This window comes from Capricornis sumatraensis, chromosome 2, assembly GCF_032405125.1.
Source record: "Capricornis sumatraensis isolate serow.1 chromosome 2, serow.2, whole genome shotgun sequence".
Classification (NCBI taxonomy): domain Eukaryota; kingdom Metazoa; phylum Chordata; class Mammalia; order Artiodactyla; family Bovidae; genus Capricornis; species Capricornis sumatraensis.
In genome coordinates, this window is record NC_091070.1 from 90,649,272 (window position 1) to 90,663,674 (window position 14,403).

General features: G+C 39.4%; 1 protein-coding gene across 1 annotated transcript in view; it reads left to right on the forward strand.

Annotated features, from left to right (window-relative positions):
• Positions 1 to 14,403, forward strand: part of DMGDH (dimethylglycine dehydrogenase) — a 70,741-nt gene that overhangs the window by 39,859 nt on the left and 16,479 nt on the right. Inside the window, exon 14 of the mRNA XM_068964983.1 lies at positions 1,873 to 1,932. Within this exon, the coding sequence (XP_068821084.1) occupies positions 1,873 to 1,932 (60 nt within the window). The remainder of the gene's footprint in view (positions 1 to 1,872; positions 1,933 to 14,403) is intronic.

Below are 14,403 nucleotides of genomic sequence, written 5' to 3' on the forward strand. Positions count from 1 at the left end.
GCCCCCACCCATCGTTAATAATGAGAACTCAGGAGTTTCTATTTGTGTAGTTACACACAGTTTTCATAGGCATGATGTCATCTACCTGCTCAGCTCTCCCTGAAGAGGGTATTATTGGTGATTCTTGGGCAAGGAGGTGGGAGTTACACACACAGTCACGCTAAGAAACAATAAACAACGTGGTCCAGATTGCACAGAAGTGTCCAAACAGTGGTTCAAACTCTGTTCTCTCATTTTATCTCCAATATAGCAGACTATCTTTAGATCTCGATTTTCTCAGGTCCGCTAGTTGTTTTCTTGGAATGCATTGAGGTTTTAGGTATGAGAGCTTAGATAAGGGACCTTTGTAAAGGGTGTACTTCAGGGTACGGTCTCTGCGGTTTGAATGTATCCTCTACCACATATTATGTGGCCTTAACCCTCCAGAGACTTCACTTCTCTGTAAGAGAGAGAGTCTTTATCCTACAGAGTTATTGTCAAGATTAGGTAGTCCGCAAAGTGCCTAGGACATAAAGCGTGAATTTGAGGGCAAAGTGGGTTTGAAAGCACAGGCAGGGTCCCTAGGACATTTAGATCAGGGGCAGAAGAAAATGGGTTTTGAGGTGGACAACACAGCCTCCTGGAGTCACTGAAAGAACAAGAGCCCTGGGGCAGTTGTTGCTTTACAGAGGATGTGCTCTGTTGCAGGGATCCTCAGAGTCCTCAGAGGATGCTGTTGCAGGGAAAGACGGAGAGGACAGCTATGCCTCCACTCTCCCCAAGGAATGAGCAGCGTTTCTCTGCTCTCCCCCTTTCATTTCCTTCTGTTTCCATCCCAGGCGCTCTAATTTCCCAGCGGTGCCAGCACGCCCTCTAGTGTTATTAGAGCAATCAAGCATCTGGACTTAAAATTTTTCCTGGAATTCTGAAACATTTTTAATCAATGAAATATTGTCTTAAAAGTAGACTTTTTATCATAGAGCACATGCGGGCTTTAGAAATGCCAGTGTGGTAAGGACAGCATCTTAAAATCAACAAGATGGTATTGCGTGCTATAGTAAGCATGAGGTTTGGGGTGAGACACTGAGAAAACCCTAAGTAATAAATTCTCATCTTGTTTCTGGAATTTTGAAAATTTGAGCAGGTAAAAAATAATCTTAGAGTTGCTCAGATTGACTAGGAAATATGAGGTCAAATTTTATATCATGTAAAACAAGTTTATATCACACATCTAGGTCATGCGAAGGCTGTGTTTTCTTTTGTTAAGTTTGGCTACCTTTTATGGGGTTTAGATCAGTTCTCTTGGTGCAAAAGAGACTGATGACTGCAAAACAAACAAAAATCAGATCTAGTCCCAAATAATGGCTTTAGCTCCCCTTGAAGTATATTGTAATGACAGCCAAATTCAACCTCTTTTTTTCCCCCTTTTCCCTCTCCTGATCTCTGTGGAAACTATTTTCCTACCATATGCTTTTTTCCTCCACTTATCCTGATTTCTGGATGATTGCAAGATAAATTAATTACTTAATAATGTTTCAAAACATATTTATGTAGAATTTTTAGGTAAAAGCTTATGAGAAGCTTGTTTCTGGGAAGAACATCATTGTTGTGGCATCCCTCAGATGTTTATTATACCAAAAGAGCCTTGGAAACAAGCTGGGAATTTTAACATCTAATTTGCTATTAAAATAACAGTATTTGCTGAAAGGCTACATTTGAATTTTAGATTTAAAAAATTACTTTAGAGGCCAGTTCACAATCTATATCTATGTCTATCTGTCTATCTATATATTTGAAATGAAAAAGTATTCTCTTTAAAAAATAAATGTGAAAGTGATGTTACTGAAACCACTTGTACTCATCTAAGATTTAAAATGCATGTTTCCCTTTTAGATGAACTGTGATACAAATCCCTTGGAAGCTGGACTGGAATCTTTTGTGAAACTAAATAAGGTATGTTTACATTCCAAAGTGTACTTGAAATAAATCTTAAAATTATGCTGTTTCATGACAGAGCCATGCTTTAAAATTTAACCAAGTGTGACTTTAGGGCAAATGAGTTGAACATAAATAGTAAGCATTACTTAAGTGCTTCCTGTTAAGCTTTGTCAAAATTTGATATCAGTTCAAATGATTCTAATGTGCCTGTCGATGCAAGAATCCATCAATGTTGAAGACCAAATCTAAATTCTAAGATAAAAATCAGTAAGGATAAGATGTCAGCAGGCAGTCTTGTAAATCCTGGTGACTTGTGAAGTCACAATTAGCTGATGAGACATACTGCATTAATTGACTCTTCCTGGGTGCTCAACAGCATGAAGCAGCCTCACCCAGCAGATCTGTCCATCTGCTTATTGAGCATCTTGGTATGCAACATCTGCATATAAGCAACTGACACATTTCAAATATGTTCAGCGTAAGAGTTATTACTGAGAAGCCAATACAGGCCCAGAGAGTCATAAGTGATATTGACATTCTGAAGGGAGCACCTGCATCAGTGGTTCTCAAACAGATAGCATCAGTGTCATCTGGGAGCTTGCTAGAAATACAAGTCCTTAGTTCTCCACCAAATGAGGAACTGACTCAAACCTCAAACCTACTAAATGAGAATCCCTAGGGTCAGGCCAAGTGCTCTGTGTTTTAACAAGCTTCAGGGGATTCCAATGCACCTAAAGTCTGAGATGCACCAGCGTGTACAATCATTATGGAAAAGTGTATTATAAGACAAGTTTATTACAGTCTAGCTCACCTATTGCAAATCCTACAAATATAAACTAGGTTATCCCATTATGGACTAAGTGATTATGTCCCTCCAAAATCCATAGGCTGAAGTCCTAACCCCCACATGGTGTTATTTGGAGGTGGGGCCTTTGGGAGGTCATTAGGGTTAGGTGACATCATTCTTGGGGTCCCCACATTGGGGTCAATGTTCTTATGAGAAGAAGGAGAGAGATCAGAGCTTGCTATCTGCCATGTGAGGATGTAGTAAGATCATGGCTGTCTGCCAGCCAGGAAGACAAACCTCACAGGGAACAAAACTGGCCCTGGATCTTGGACTCACCAGTCTCCAGAACAGTGATAAGTTCATTGCTGTTGTTGTTTAAGCCACTCCATCTGTGCTAGTTTGCTATAGCAGCCTGAGCTGATTCAGATACTTATTAAGCAGTGTCTTAGTTACTATACAAGCACTTAGTGGAGGTACAGTTGGTGGTAATATTGAAGGATAAGGACAGCAGCCGTTTTTGTCTAGGATATTTGTTAGAATTCCAAAATTCCTGTCCTGTGCTGCCTTAGGTGTTAATCAGCTAAAGGAAAAGCTGTTTTCATATTCCATGGAAATATGTGAACACATGAATATGAATCAGGCTAAGGAAACTTTTTTAATGCCCCGAATCAGTTCCAAATTCTAAGCTAAGATATTAACATAAACATGTATATTTATGGCATTAGATTTTAGGGAAAAGAACCTCTTAAAAGGTTTTAAAGGGAATATCTTTCTGTACATTTTCCCCATAACTTTTATTTTTACAATGTACCATCTGCCTCCAGACCAGAGAAAGCAGGTGCTTGGAGTTCGGGCAGACCCTGGCAGCAGATTGCTCCTTCTGCTAACATAAGTCTTGGTTTAGTCGTGTAAAACTAAGGATCAAAATGGCCTGGCTCCTGAAAGCGCTAAGCTTCTGTTGTTGGTCACCAGTAGGTAAATAGATAACTGACTTCTTTGCTTCAGTGTTTGGGTATTATTGTTTATTTGATTTTTAAAACTCCCTTTATGATTTATAAGCAGGTGTGGATTGACTTGTGTGTTTATTAGTTCCTTTAAATTAGTTCAGTAACCAAATCTCAGCTTAGAACTGTTAGTTGTTTCATAGACAGTGGCTTTGATTTATGTTATTTTTATGATTTCTGAATTGTTTGTTCTCATTCGGGTGTCATAAAGTTAATTTCTAATGCTTTCACTGGGGCAAGGTCCATGCAGCACAAGGACCAGGACCTAATCAAGCCGGTGCTTTTCAGTTGCATAACTCAGGTGGTTAGTGGGCTTCAGCCTAACCATAGCAATGCTTGCTAACTTCCAAGACAGGTGAATAGGTTGCATCAGCTTTGTTTCGAGCTTGTTTGGTGGTTTCACAACAATTTTATCTTGGTTCCGTAGCAGTCTCTAGTGCGAAACAGGTTCCTGAAAAACTTACTTGTATTACAAACTGAACCGTGTCACTTGATAAGTTGATTCCTGTGCCAGGCTGTTACCCAGCCTGGTTTCATACCTTTTAAAGAATAATATAATGCAAGTCCACATGGCTTGGGGAACCTGATGTTATATGAAAACCAAAGCAGCAAACGGAGAACACTTGTATTTAAAACAAAACCAACCCCCTAGATCCTGGCATTCTCCAATTATTATAAATCATTTCTTTCTCTTTTTTTACCCTTCAAAGCAAATATGTAGACTTCCCTGCTTGGCCCTTCTGTGTCTGCACAATGACTGTATACGCCATAATGTGAAGACAAATACAGAGATGCAGGCTGTGTCAGAGCTAGGAGGACACCTACACCTCTTTATTTGAGGATGAGGAAACTGAAGCACAGGGAAGTGACCCAGGTGCTGTGCCGTGTGTTGCCCAGGTTGAACTCTGACCTTGCTGCAGTGAGTGCTTTCTCACTCACCACTTTCTCAGCCAGGGCTTTGTTGTTGTTATTCTGTTGGTAAGTCATGTCCAGCTGTTTGCTACCCCATGCCAGGCTCCATGGGGTCCTCCAGGCAAGAGTACTGCAGTGGGTTGCCATTTCCTTCTCCAAGGGATCTTTCCAGATCAGGGATTGAACCCAAGTCTCTTGTGCTGGCAGGCAGATTCTTTAGCACTGAGCCACCAGGGAAAGCTCTATAAAGAGCTTATCAGCCTTGAAAAACTGCCCCCAAATTTTCTGGCAACGTGTATCATAAGATTTGCATTGTTATATTTTATCAGTGAGTACCTCCCACAGTCATGTTTTGGTTATAACGAATTTTGTATCTTGTGGTAGGATCAGAATAGCTGCTTTGGCTATTTTAAGAAGGAAGATGGGTGAGTGAGGAGATGAGCCAGCCTCATTAGGGTGAATTGTGTTCTTTTCAAAACTGGTACAAAAGTAGGGAAGGGAAAATTGGAGCACTGAAGAAATCTTAGATCATAAAGATGGCATTTGTCTACCTTAACTCTTAAAACTCTCCAAGTCGGTCTCCCAGTGGTGTTGGCTTATGTGAAGCAAATACACCTGTGTGTACACACTCATCCATCTAGTCAACATTTATTAAGTACTATTTACTGAACACTTTGCTAGACCACAGGTCTAAAAATTAAAGAGATGGCTCCTGATGGCTCTTAGATCTCATGAAGCTTGAAATGAGTGGAACTTTAAGAACTAAAGTTGTAGGATGTATTCTTAACCTTGATTCTAAAAATAATTCTCTGTATGAGGTGGGTTGTGCAATAGCACATATCAGAACCATCTTGTGAAGAGATGGGAAGTGCTATGAGACACGTAAGAACTACTGAATGTTTCCTGTGAAGTCTAAAACCCCTTGACCTGAAGCAAGTTATATCACTGTGCTTAATAGTATTATAATTTTTTCCCGAGGAAGTTACTTTCTGGGGAAAAAAGTTAGTGGTTTTTCATTGTTGTTGGAAATGAAAGAAGTGCATTAATTAAAAGCAAAAGGAAAATCAGCTGCCTTTGGTCAGAATCATAAATGTTCTTGGAATTTTCCTCTGGGAATTACTGAATCTATAAAACCCCAGCCAAGGCCCACAGAGGATCGAATACTAAGGGGGAAGTATTAAGATCAAAAGATTTTTTTTCCCCTTATAAAATGCCCCCTGGCCTTTCTCTCTCTCCCTCTCTTTTCCTGTCTTGAGTTTCTCGCCAGTAGAAACAGAATAAAACATGATATCTAATTCAAGAGGGAGGAGATACATATGCATGTGCTGTGCTGTGCTGAGTTGCTCAGTCATGTCCGACTCTGCAGCTCCACGGACTATAGCCTGCCAGACTCTTGTCCGTGGGGATTCTCCAGGCAAGAATACTGGAGTGGGTTGCCATGCCCTCCTCCAAGATATATGTCTTCCTACAACTAATTCACATTCTTGTACAGAAGAAACAAAATATTGTAAAGCAAGTATCCTCCAATTAAAAAATGTAATATTCATTAATAACAGATTGGAAGACAATATTACTTTTAGAAATTAAAGCGTCTCTCTGAGGAAAAAGGATTTAAAGCATAACCATTCAGTAAGCAAAGCCTAACCTAGATAGCATATTAAAAAGCAGAGACGTTACTTTGCCAACAAAGGTCCGTCTAGTCAAGGCTATGGTTTTTCCAGTGGTCATGTATGGATGTGAGAGTTGGACTGTGAAGAAAGCTGAGTGCCGAAGAATTGATGTTTTTGAACTGTGGTGTTGGAGAAGACTCTTGAGAGTCCCTTGGACTGCAAGGAGATCCAACCAGTCCATCCTAAAGGAGATCGGTCCTGGGTGTTCGCTGGAAGGAATGATGCTGAAGCTGAAACTCCAATACTTTGGCCACTTCATGTGAAGAGTTGACTCATTGGAAAAGACTGATGCTGGGAGGGATTGGGGGTAGGAGGAGAAGGGGATGACAGAGGATGAGATGGCTGGATGACATCACCAACTCAATGCACATGAGTTTGGGTGAACTCCGGGAGTTGGTGATGGACAGGGAGGCCTGGTGTGCTGTGATTCATGGGGTTGCAAAGAGGCGAACACGACTGAGCGACTGAACTGAACTGAACTGAACTGAACCATTCAGTAAGCAATGCCTAACCATTCGGTAAGCAAAGCCTAACCATTCGGTAAGCAAAGCCTAACCATTCGGTAAGCAAAGCCTAACCATTCAGTGAGCAAAATGGATCAAAAAGACGGTAAAGAGGCAAAACCCTCACCACCAGGCCTACTACATCCAAGTATTCAATAAATATTAGCATTATTAAAACATCAAACTGGAAATTAATCATTGTTCATGGACAACAAGTTAGAAAGGAATTTCTATTATGTTATAGTGGTGAAAGTACCCAGCTCTGGGGAAATTTTAGGTAAATGATAATAGGATTTGAGGAAGCAGAATATTTTCAGCAACTCTCAGTTTTGACTACATATCAGAATCATCTGTAATATCATTCCTTTATATCTTAAAACCTTTAAAAAAAAGCCTCAACATTCAGGCTGCATCCCAGATCAATTAAAATAGAAGGTAGAGACTTAGGCAGCAGTATTTTTTAATTTTTTTAATTCTCCAGGTGATTTCAAGAAAGATTGAGAATGACTGTTTTTAGGCAAGTGATTTTCAACTGTCTAAACATTACTATCTTGGAGAACTTAAAGAAAAGTTACCTGATGCCTTACCCCCAGGGGTTCTCAGTGTGGTTCACAGACCAGCAGCATCAGTGTGACCTCAGGATTTATTTGAAATTCAAGTTATTGAGCACCATTCCAACTCCCCAAATCAAACTCAGGAATAGTGTCTTTCCATGTGATTTTGATGAACACGAAGTCTGAGACCTGCCCAAACCAACTGGATCAACCCTAGGGGTAGGATCTGGTTTCTTGTTTTTGTTATGCAATGAAGACTACACCAAAGCCTTTGACTGTGTGGATCATAACAAACTGTGGAAAATTCTTCAAGAAACGGGAATTCCAGATCACCTTACCTGCCTCCTGAGAAATCTGTATGCAGTTCAAGGAGCAACAGTTAGAACGGGACCTGGAACAACAGACTGGTTCCAAATTGGGAAAGGAGTACGTCAAGGCTGTTATTTCTCACTCTGCTTATTTAACTTATATGCAGAGTACATCATGAGAAATGCCAGGCTGGATGAAGCACAAGCCGGAATCAAGACTGCTGGGAGACATATCAATAACCTCAGATATGCAGATGACATCACCCTTAAGGCAGAAAGCGAAGAACTAAAGAGCCTCTTGATGAAAGTGAAAGAGGAGAGTGAAAAAGTTGGCTTAAAGCTCAACATTCAGAAAACTGAGATCATGGCATCTGGTCCCATTACATGGCAAATAGATGGGGAAACAATGAAAACAGTGACAGACTTTATTTTCTTGGGCTCCAAAATCACTGCAGATGGTGACTGCAGCCATGAAATTAAAAGGCGCTTGCTCCTTGAAAGAAAAGTTATGACCAACCTAGACAGCATATTAAAAAGCAGATATATTACTTTGCTAACAAAGTCCATCTAGTCGAAGCTATGGGTTTTCCAGTACTCGTGTATGGATGTGAGAGTTGGACCATAAAGAAAGCTGAGTGCCAAAGAATCGATGCTTTTGAACTGTGGTGTTGGAGAAGACTCTTGAGAGTCCCTTGGACTGCAAGGAGATCCAACCAGTCCATCCTGAAGGAAATCGTTGGAAGGACTAATGCTGAAGCTGAAACTCCAGTATTTTGGCCACCTGATGTGAAGAACTGACTCATTGGAAAAGACCCTGATGCTGAGAAAAATTGAAGGCAGGAGGAGAAGGGGACGACAGAGGATGAGATGGTTGGATGGCATCACCGACTCGACGGACATGAGTTTGAGTAAGCTCCGGGAGTTGGTGATGGACAGAGAAGCCTGGTGTGCTGCAGTCCATGGGGTCACAAGGAGCTGGACATGACTGAGCGACTGAACTGAACTAAGACTGAGAACTGCTGTTTTAGTTCTTTTAACTTCATACCAGCTATGGTCCAGTGAATAAACAGGAAAGTGGAAAAACAGCCTGGTCAGATGATTGGCTACCAGTTAATATGTTGCTTAGTTGTGTCCAACTCTTTTGTAACCCCATGGACTGCCTGCTAGGTTCCTCTGTCCTTGGGATTTCCCAGGCAAGTGCTGGAGTGGGTTACCATTTCTTTCTCCAGGGAACCTTTTCAACCCACAGATCAAACCCGTGTCTCCTGCATAGCAGGGGGATTCTTTCCCACTGAGCCACCAGGAAGCCCACCAGTTAATAAATTCTGTCCCAAATCTTGTTTTTAATAGAATTTTTAAAAATGTCACCGAATTCTAGCTCTTTGAACTTGGGGAAGCTATTTAACTTCATTTTCCAAGTGAGATTGCTATTCTGTAAAATAAAGGCTCCCTTTCATGTTTAAGATTCTACGTAGTCCCACCTTGCAGAGTGCTTGGATACTCTATGTTATCATAGCAGTCTTGGAGACTGCTATGTTATCTATATGAGCTGCATGATTATATTATTCTAATTAAGCCATCCTTAGTCTCTTACCCATTTCTGTTGCTGAAAGAAAAGGGAGGGAAAAAGAGAAGAAAGAAAAAAGGAAGTGAAATCAAGTTTGAGATTTAGTTTATCATCCTTGAAACATGTGTCAGAGTATATTAAACTAGCAGCCATTGAATCATTCAGTTCAGTTCAGTTCAGTCACTCAGTCGTGTCCGACGCTGTGCAACCCCATGAATCACAGCACGCCAGGCCTCCCTGTCCATCACCAACTCCCGGAGTTCACTCAAACTCATGTCCATCGAGTCGGTGATGCCATCCAGCCATCTCAACCTCTGTCGTCCCCTTCTCCTACTGCCCCCAATCCCTCCCAGCATCAGAGCCTTTTCCAATGAGTCAACTCTTTGAATGAGGTGGCCAAAGTACTGGAGTTTCAGCTTCAGCATCAGTCCTTCCAGTGAACACCCAGGACCGATCCCCTTTAGGATGGACTGGTTGGATCTCCTTGCAGTCCAAGGGACTCTCAAGAGTCTTCTCCAACACCACAGTTCAGAAGCATCAATTCTTCGGCGCTCAGCTTTCTTCACAGTCCAACTCTCACATCCATACATTACCACTGGAAAAACCATAGCCTTATCCTCATATATATCCAATTTCTGTTATAAAACTCTATTTCCATCCTAAAATCTTAAGTATGCTATTTAGCTAATTACTTTCTAATTTGGAAATGTATGGGAACCCTTGGCTAGGAATGAATTGAAGTAATTCTTTAGATTGCTTTTATTTTAATTATTTTAACAGTTTCCTGCATGCATGTGAAGGTGCTTCAGTCATGTCACACTCTTTGTGACTCAATGGACTGTAGCCCACCAGGCTCCTCTGTCTGTGGGATTCTCCAGGCAAGACTACTGGAGTGAGTTGACATATTTAAAATGTACCACTGGATAAGTTTGGATGCATGTCTGTACTCATGAAAGCATCACCACTTCAAAGATGGTGAATGCACCCCTCATCCCTGAAGTGTGTTCCTGCGCCTTGATAATCCATACCTCCCAGCCTTCCCTACACTCTACATGACCCCAAGGAACTTTTCATCACTGCAGACTATTTTGCATTTTGCAGAGTTTTATATAAATTGAATCATACAATATATACTCTTTTGGGTATATGAAGATATAATACACAGCCTGGGGAAAAATATTGGCAAAGTATGTACCTGACAAGGACTTGTATCTAGAATGTATGAAGAACTTTCATAATCTTTTGAGCCTAGATTCAGCATAATTGTAGAAGATTAGCTATTACCAAAAACTGACTGTAAACATCCTTGTAGAAGTATTTGTATGGACTGTGGCTTTCTTTTGTCTCAAGTTAATCCCTAGAGGTAGAATAACTGGATAAAATGAAAGGGATATGTCAACTTTATAAGAAACTGTTTTACAAAGTGATGTACCATTTTTCATATTTTATGTTCCCACCAGCAGTATATGAGAGTTCCAGTTTCTCCATACCCTCGTCAAACACTTGCTGTGATCAGCCTGTTTAACTTCAGTTATTCTAAGAGATGTGTAGTGGTATCTTATCATGGTTTTAATTTGTTTCATTAATGACTTTATGCTTAACATCTTTTTTATGCCATTCCTGTCTCTCTTTTCATCAAGCATCTGGGCAAATTTTTACTCATTTTAAACTGGGTTTGTTTTTTCCCTTATTTTTGAGTGTTGAAAGTTCTTCATACATTCTAGGTAAAAGTCCTTGTCAGGTACATACTTTGCCAATATTTTTTCCCAGGCTGTGTATTATATCTTCATTTGTCCAGTAGTGACTTTCAAAAAGAAGTTTTTAATTTTTGAATTTTTAAACTCCTTATCAATTTGTTCCTTTATGGATCATGTTTTCATGTTGTATCTGAGAAATTTTTGCCTAACCCAAAGTCACAAAGATTTTCTGCTATTTTTTTCTACAGGTTTTATCATCTTTTTACATTTAGATCTGTGATTCAATTTTAGTTAATTTTTCTATCTGATAAATGATGGAAGTTTATATTTTAGCATATAGATGTAAATTGTTTACAGCACCATTTGTTGAAACAGACTATATATTCAAACTACTTTGCCTTTGTACCTTTGTCCAGAAAAATTGTTCATCTAGGTTTAGGTCTGTTTCTGGACTCTATTGCGTTGTATTGACCTATTTATCTTTCTTGATAAGGATACCATACTGTCTTCATTATTGTAACTTAAATTAGGTTGTGATAGCCCTGAAATTTTGTTGTTATTTTACAGTGTTGTTTTAGCTACTCTAGGTCCCTTGAATTTCCATGAATCAGAAAGCCTCCTGGGATTTTGATTGGAATTGCATCCTATCTATAGGTCAGTTCAAGTCTTCTGTCTCACGATGAGGTCTATCTCTCCATTTATTTAGGTTATCTTTAAGTCCAATGACGTTTTGAAGTTTATGGGTCTTGCATATCTTTTTACAGATCTATCCTTAAGTATTTTGTATTTTGATAGTGAGCTTCCCTGGTGGCTCAAGTGGTAAAGAATCCACCTGCAGTGAAGGAGTCTTGGGCTCAATTCCTGGGTCAGAAAGATCCCCTGGAGAAGGAAATGGCTACCCACCCCAGTATTCTTGCCTAGAGAATTCCATGGACAGAGGAGACTGGTGGGTTATAGTTCATAGGCTCGCAAAGAGTTGATCATGACTGAGCGACTTATAAATTTTTAACTTCAATTTTCAGTTGTTTATTGCTAGTATGTAGAAAACAATGGGTTTGTATATTGATCTCACATTCTGCAACATTGTTAAACCCACTTAGTAGTTCTAGTACTTTAAAAAAAAATTTCCTTGGATTTTCTACAATTGTGTGTATGAAGATAAAACTTTTCTTGGTCTTTTGTTTCTAATCTGGATGCTTTTCATTTATTTTTCTTACCTTATGGTACCAGCTAGAACCTCTACTGGTTGAAACAGCAACAAATAGAAGTGGTAAGAGCAGACATGCTTATCTTGTTTCCCAGTTTTAGATCCAAAACACTCACCACCATCATCATCAGTCTTTCATCATTAAGTATGCTGTTGGCTGCACGTTTTCCATAGAGAAAGCTGTAGGATTTTCACAGATGCTCTTTATCAGGTTGAGGAGACTCCTTTCTGTTTTTCGTGCTAGAAGTTTTGCGTTTTGTTTCGTTTTAAAATTAGGAATGTTAGATTTTGACAAGTGCTTTTTCTGGATCCATTGAGATAATCATACGGCTTTTCTTTTTTACTTTGTTATGTGATGAATTGCATTTATTCTCAAATGTTAACCCAATTTTAATTTTGGTATAAAATCCATGTAGTAATGATGTATTATGTATTTCTATGTTATTGGGTTTTATTTGATAATTTTTAAAAGAAATTTTGTAGCTGCATCCTCTTTATAGGACCTGTTACAGCTTGCAACTATTTTGTTCGTATTTCTTGATCTTTTGATATAACCTTCTTGAGTACAGGTTCTGGTATTACACAATACGTTTTTACCATTCCATCCCCAACACCTATCAAGGCTGGCATGTAGCAGATGAAGATAATGCCAGAGAAGTATTGGGACCTCATCATGCAGGGTCTCATCTGCCAGGCTAGGGAGTTTGGAGTGTATCCTGGAGACCCTGAGAAGACTTTAAAGGATTTTGTGCAAGGAATGACATTGTAGTGACGGAAAACAGATTAAGAGGGATTTACCCTGATAAGTGGGAGATCATCTTCCCAAATTGAAGCAATCCAATGGAGAGATGTTGAGGGCTTCAACTAAGGCGGTGGCCATAGGATGGAGAAGAAAGAGGTATGAATGATAATAAGAAGCTAGGATGGAGACCACATGAAGGACTGTTCGTGAAGGGAGTGGAAAATAGGACCCAGGATATTGTTAATGAGCTAGGAAACACAGGTGGGGTGTGACCGAGAGGTTGGAAAGACTTGTGAGATGTGGGGGGACTATGGGACAGCCAAGTGGAGAGTCTCAGTGGCAGCTGAGCACATGAGTTTGGAGACTGCTCTGAGCACATGGATTTGGATCATTCATATATAGGTGGCAATTAAAACCAGGGGAGTGCTGGGATCCCTTCTATAGCGCCCTGTACTTACCTCTACTATGATATTTTCACACCCAATAGTACTGGCTGCCTCCTCAGCAAGACTCTGAGCTCCTTGAGGACAGAGGCCAAGAATCCTCAGGGCTGGTACTGTGTGCTATAATTTGTATAGTCTTAGTAAGTATTTGACAGGTTTGAACCACGGCTCTGCCACCAACTGGTTCTAAAATAAACAAGTTGCCTAATCTAAAAATGCTTCAGTTTTATCATCTCTAAAATGAAGAAAACATCCACCTTTTAAATTTGTTATAAATATTAGATGAGCCAAAGAACATTTGATACCTCAATAAATGTTAGGCCTCTTCCAATCTTGTTGAACGGAATCTGATCACATCTTTTATGGAAAACCAACTATAGAGAAAACCCTTTCAGTTTTTGAAGACCCTAGCTTTATTTCTTTGTATTTTCTTTAAAAATTATTTACTTTGCATTTAGGCTTGAGTGCTCTACTTAAAACACCAAATAAGCAATTGTTCGTCACTATAATCTAAAGAGATGAAAGCTATTATGAAACCTCGATATTCTAATTGTTGCTAATGCAGTTAAGCATGAAAGTACCTCTGAATCACTTTGTTGTACACCTAAAACTAACACACCATTGTTAATCAACTGTGCTCCAATTTTTAAAAAAGTACATTCTGACAAAGCCACAAGCTCATTTCCCTGTTTTCTTATGAATCAAAAGACTCAAAGACTAAAAAGTATGGTTTTCTTTGATATTGAATATATTAAAGTCATTAAACATACGCAATGAATGCTATTTTCGTTTTGAAACATCTAGTTTGGATCAGATGCTAATTAACCTAATTATTGGCCTGGCTCATGAATCATATTTTAATTATTTTCTCCAGGTTTTGATGTATCTGCACCTTTCTTCTGGTTAACAGATTCCCTTTTCTAGTTGTATCAGACTTTTTTGAGAAGGAATGCTTAATTGCTTACCGGTTATGGTTAGAAAAATGCTAGATGAATTTTTTGTTTTAAATATGCCAAGAGTAGAGAATAAAAAACCATATGAATATGAGAATATTCATTTCTAGCCAATAATAACAGACTGGAATTGCTATAG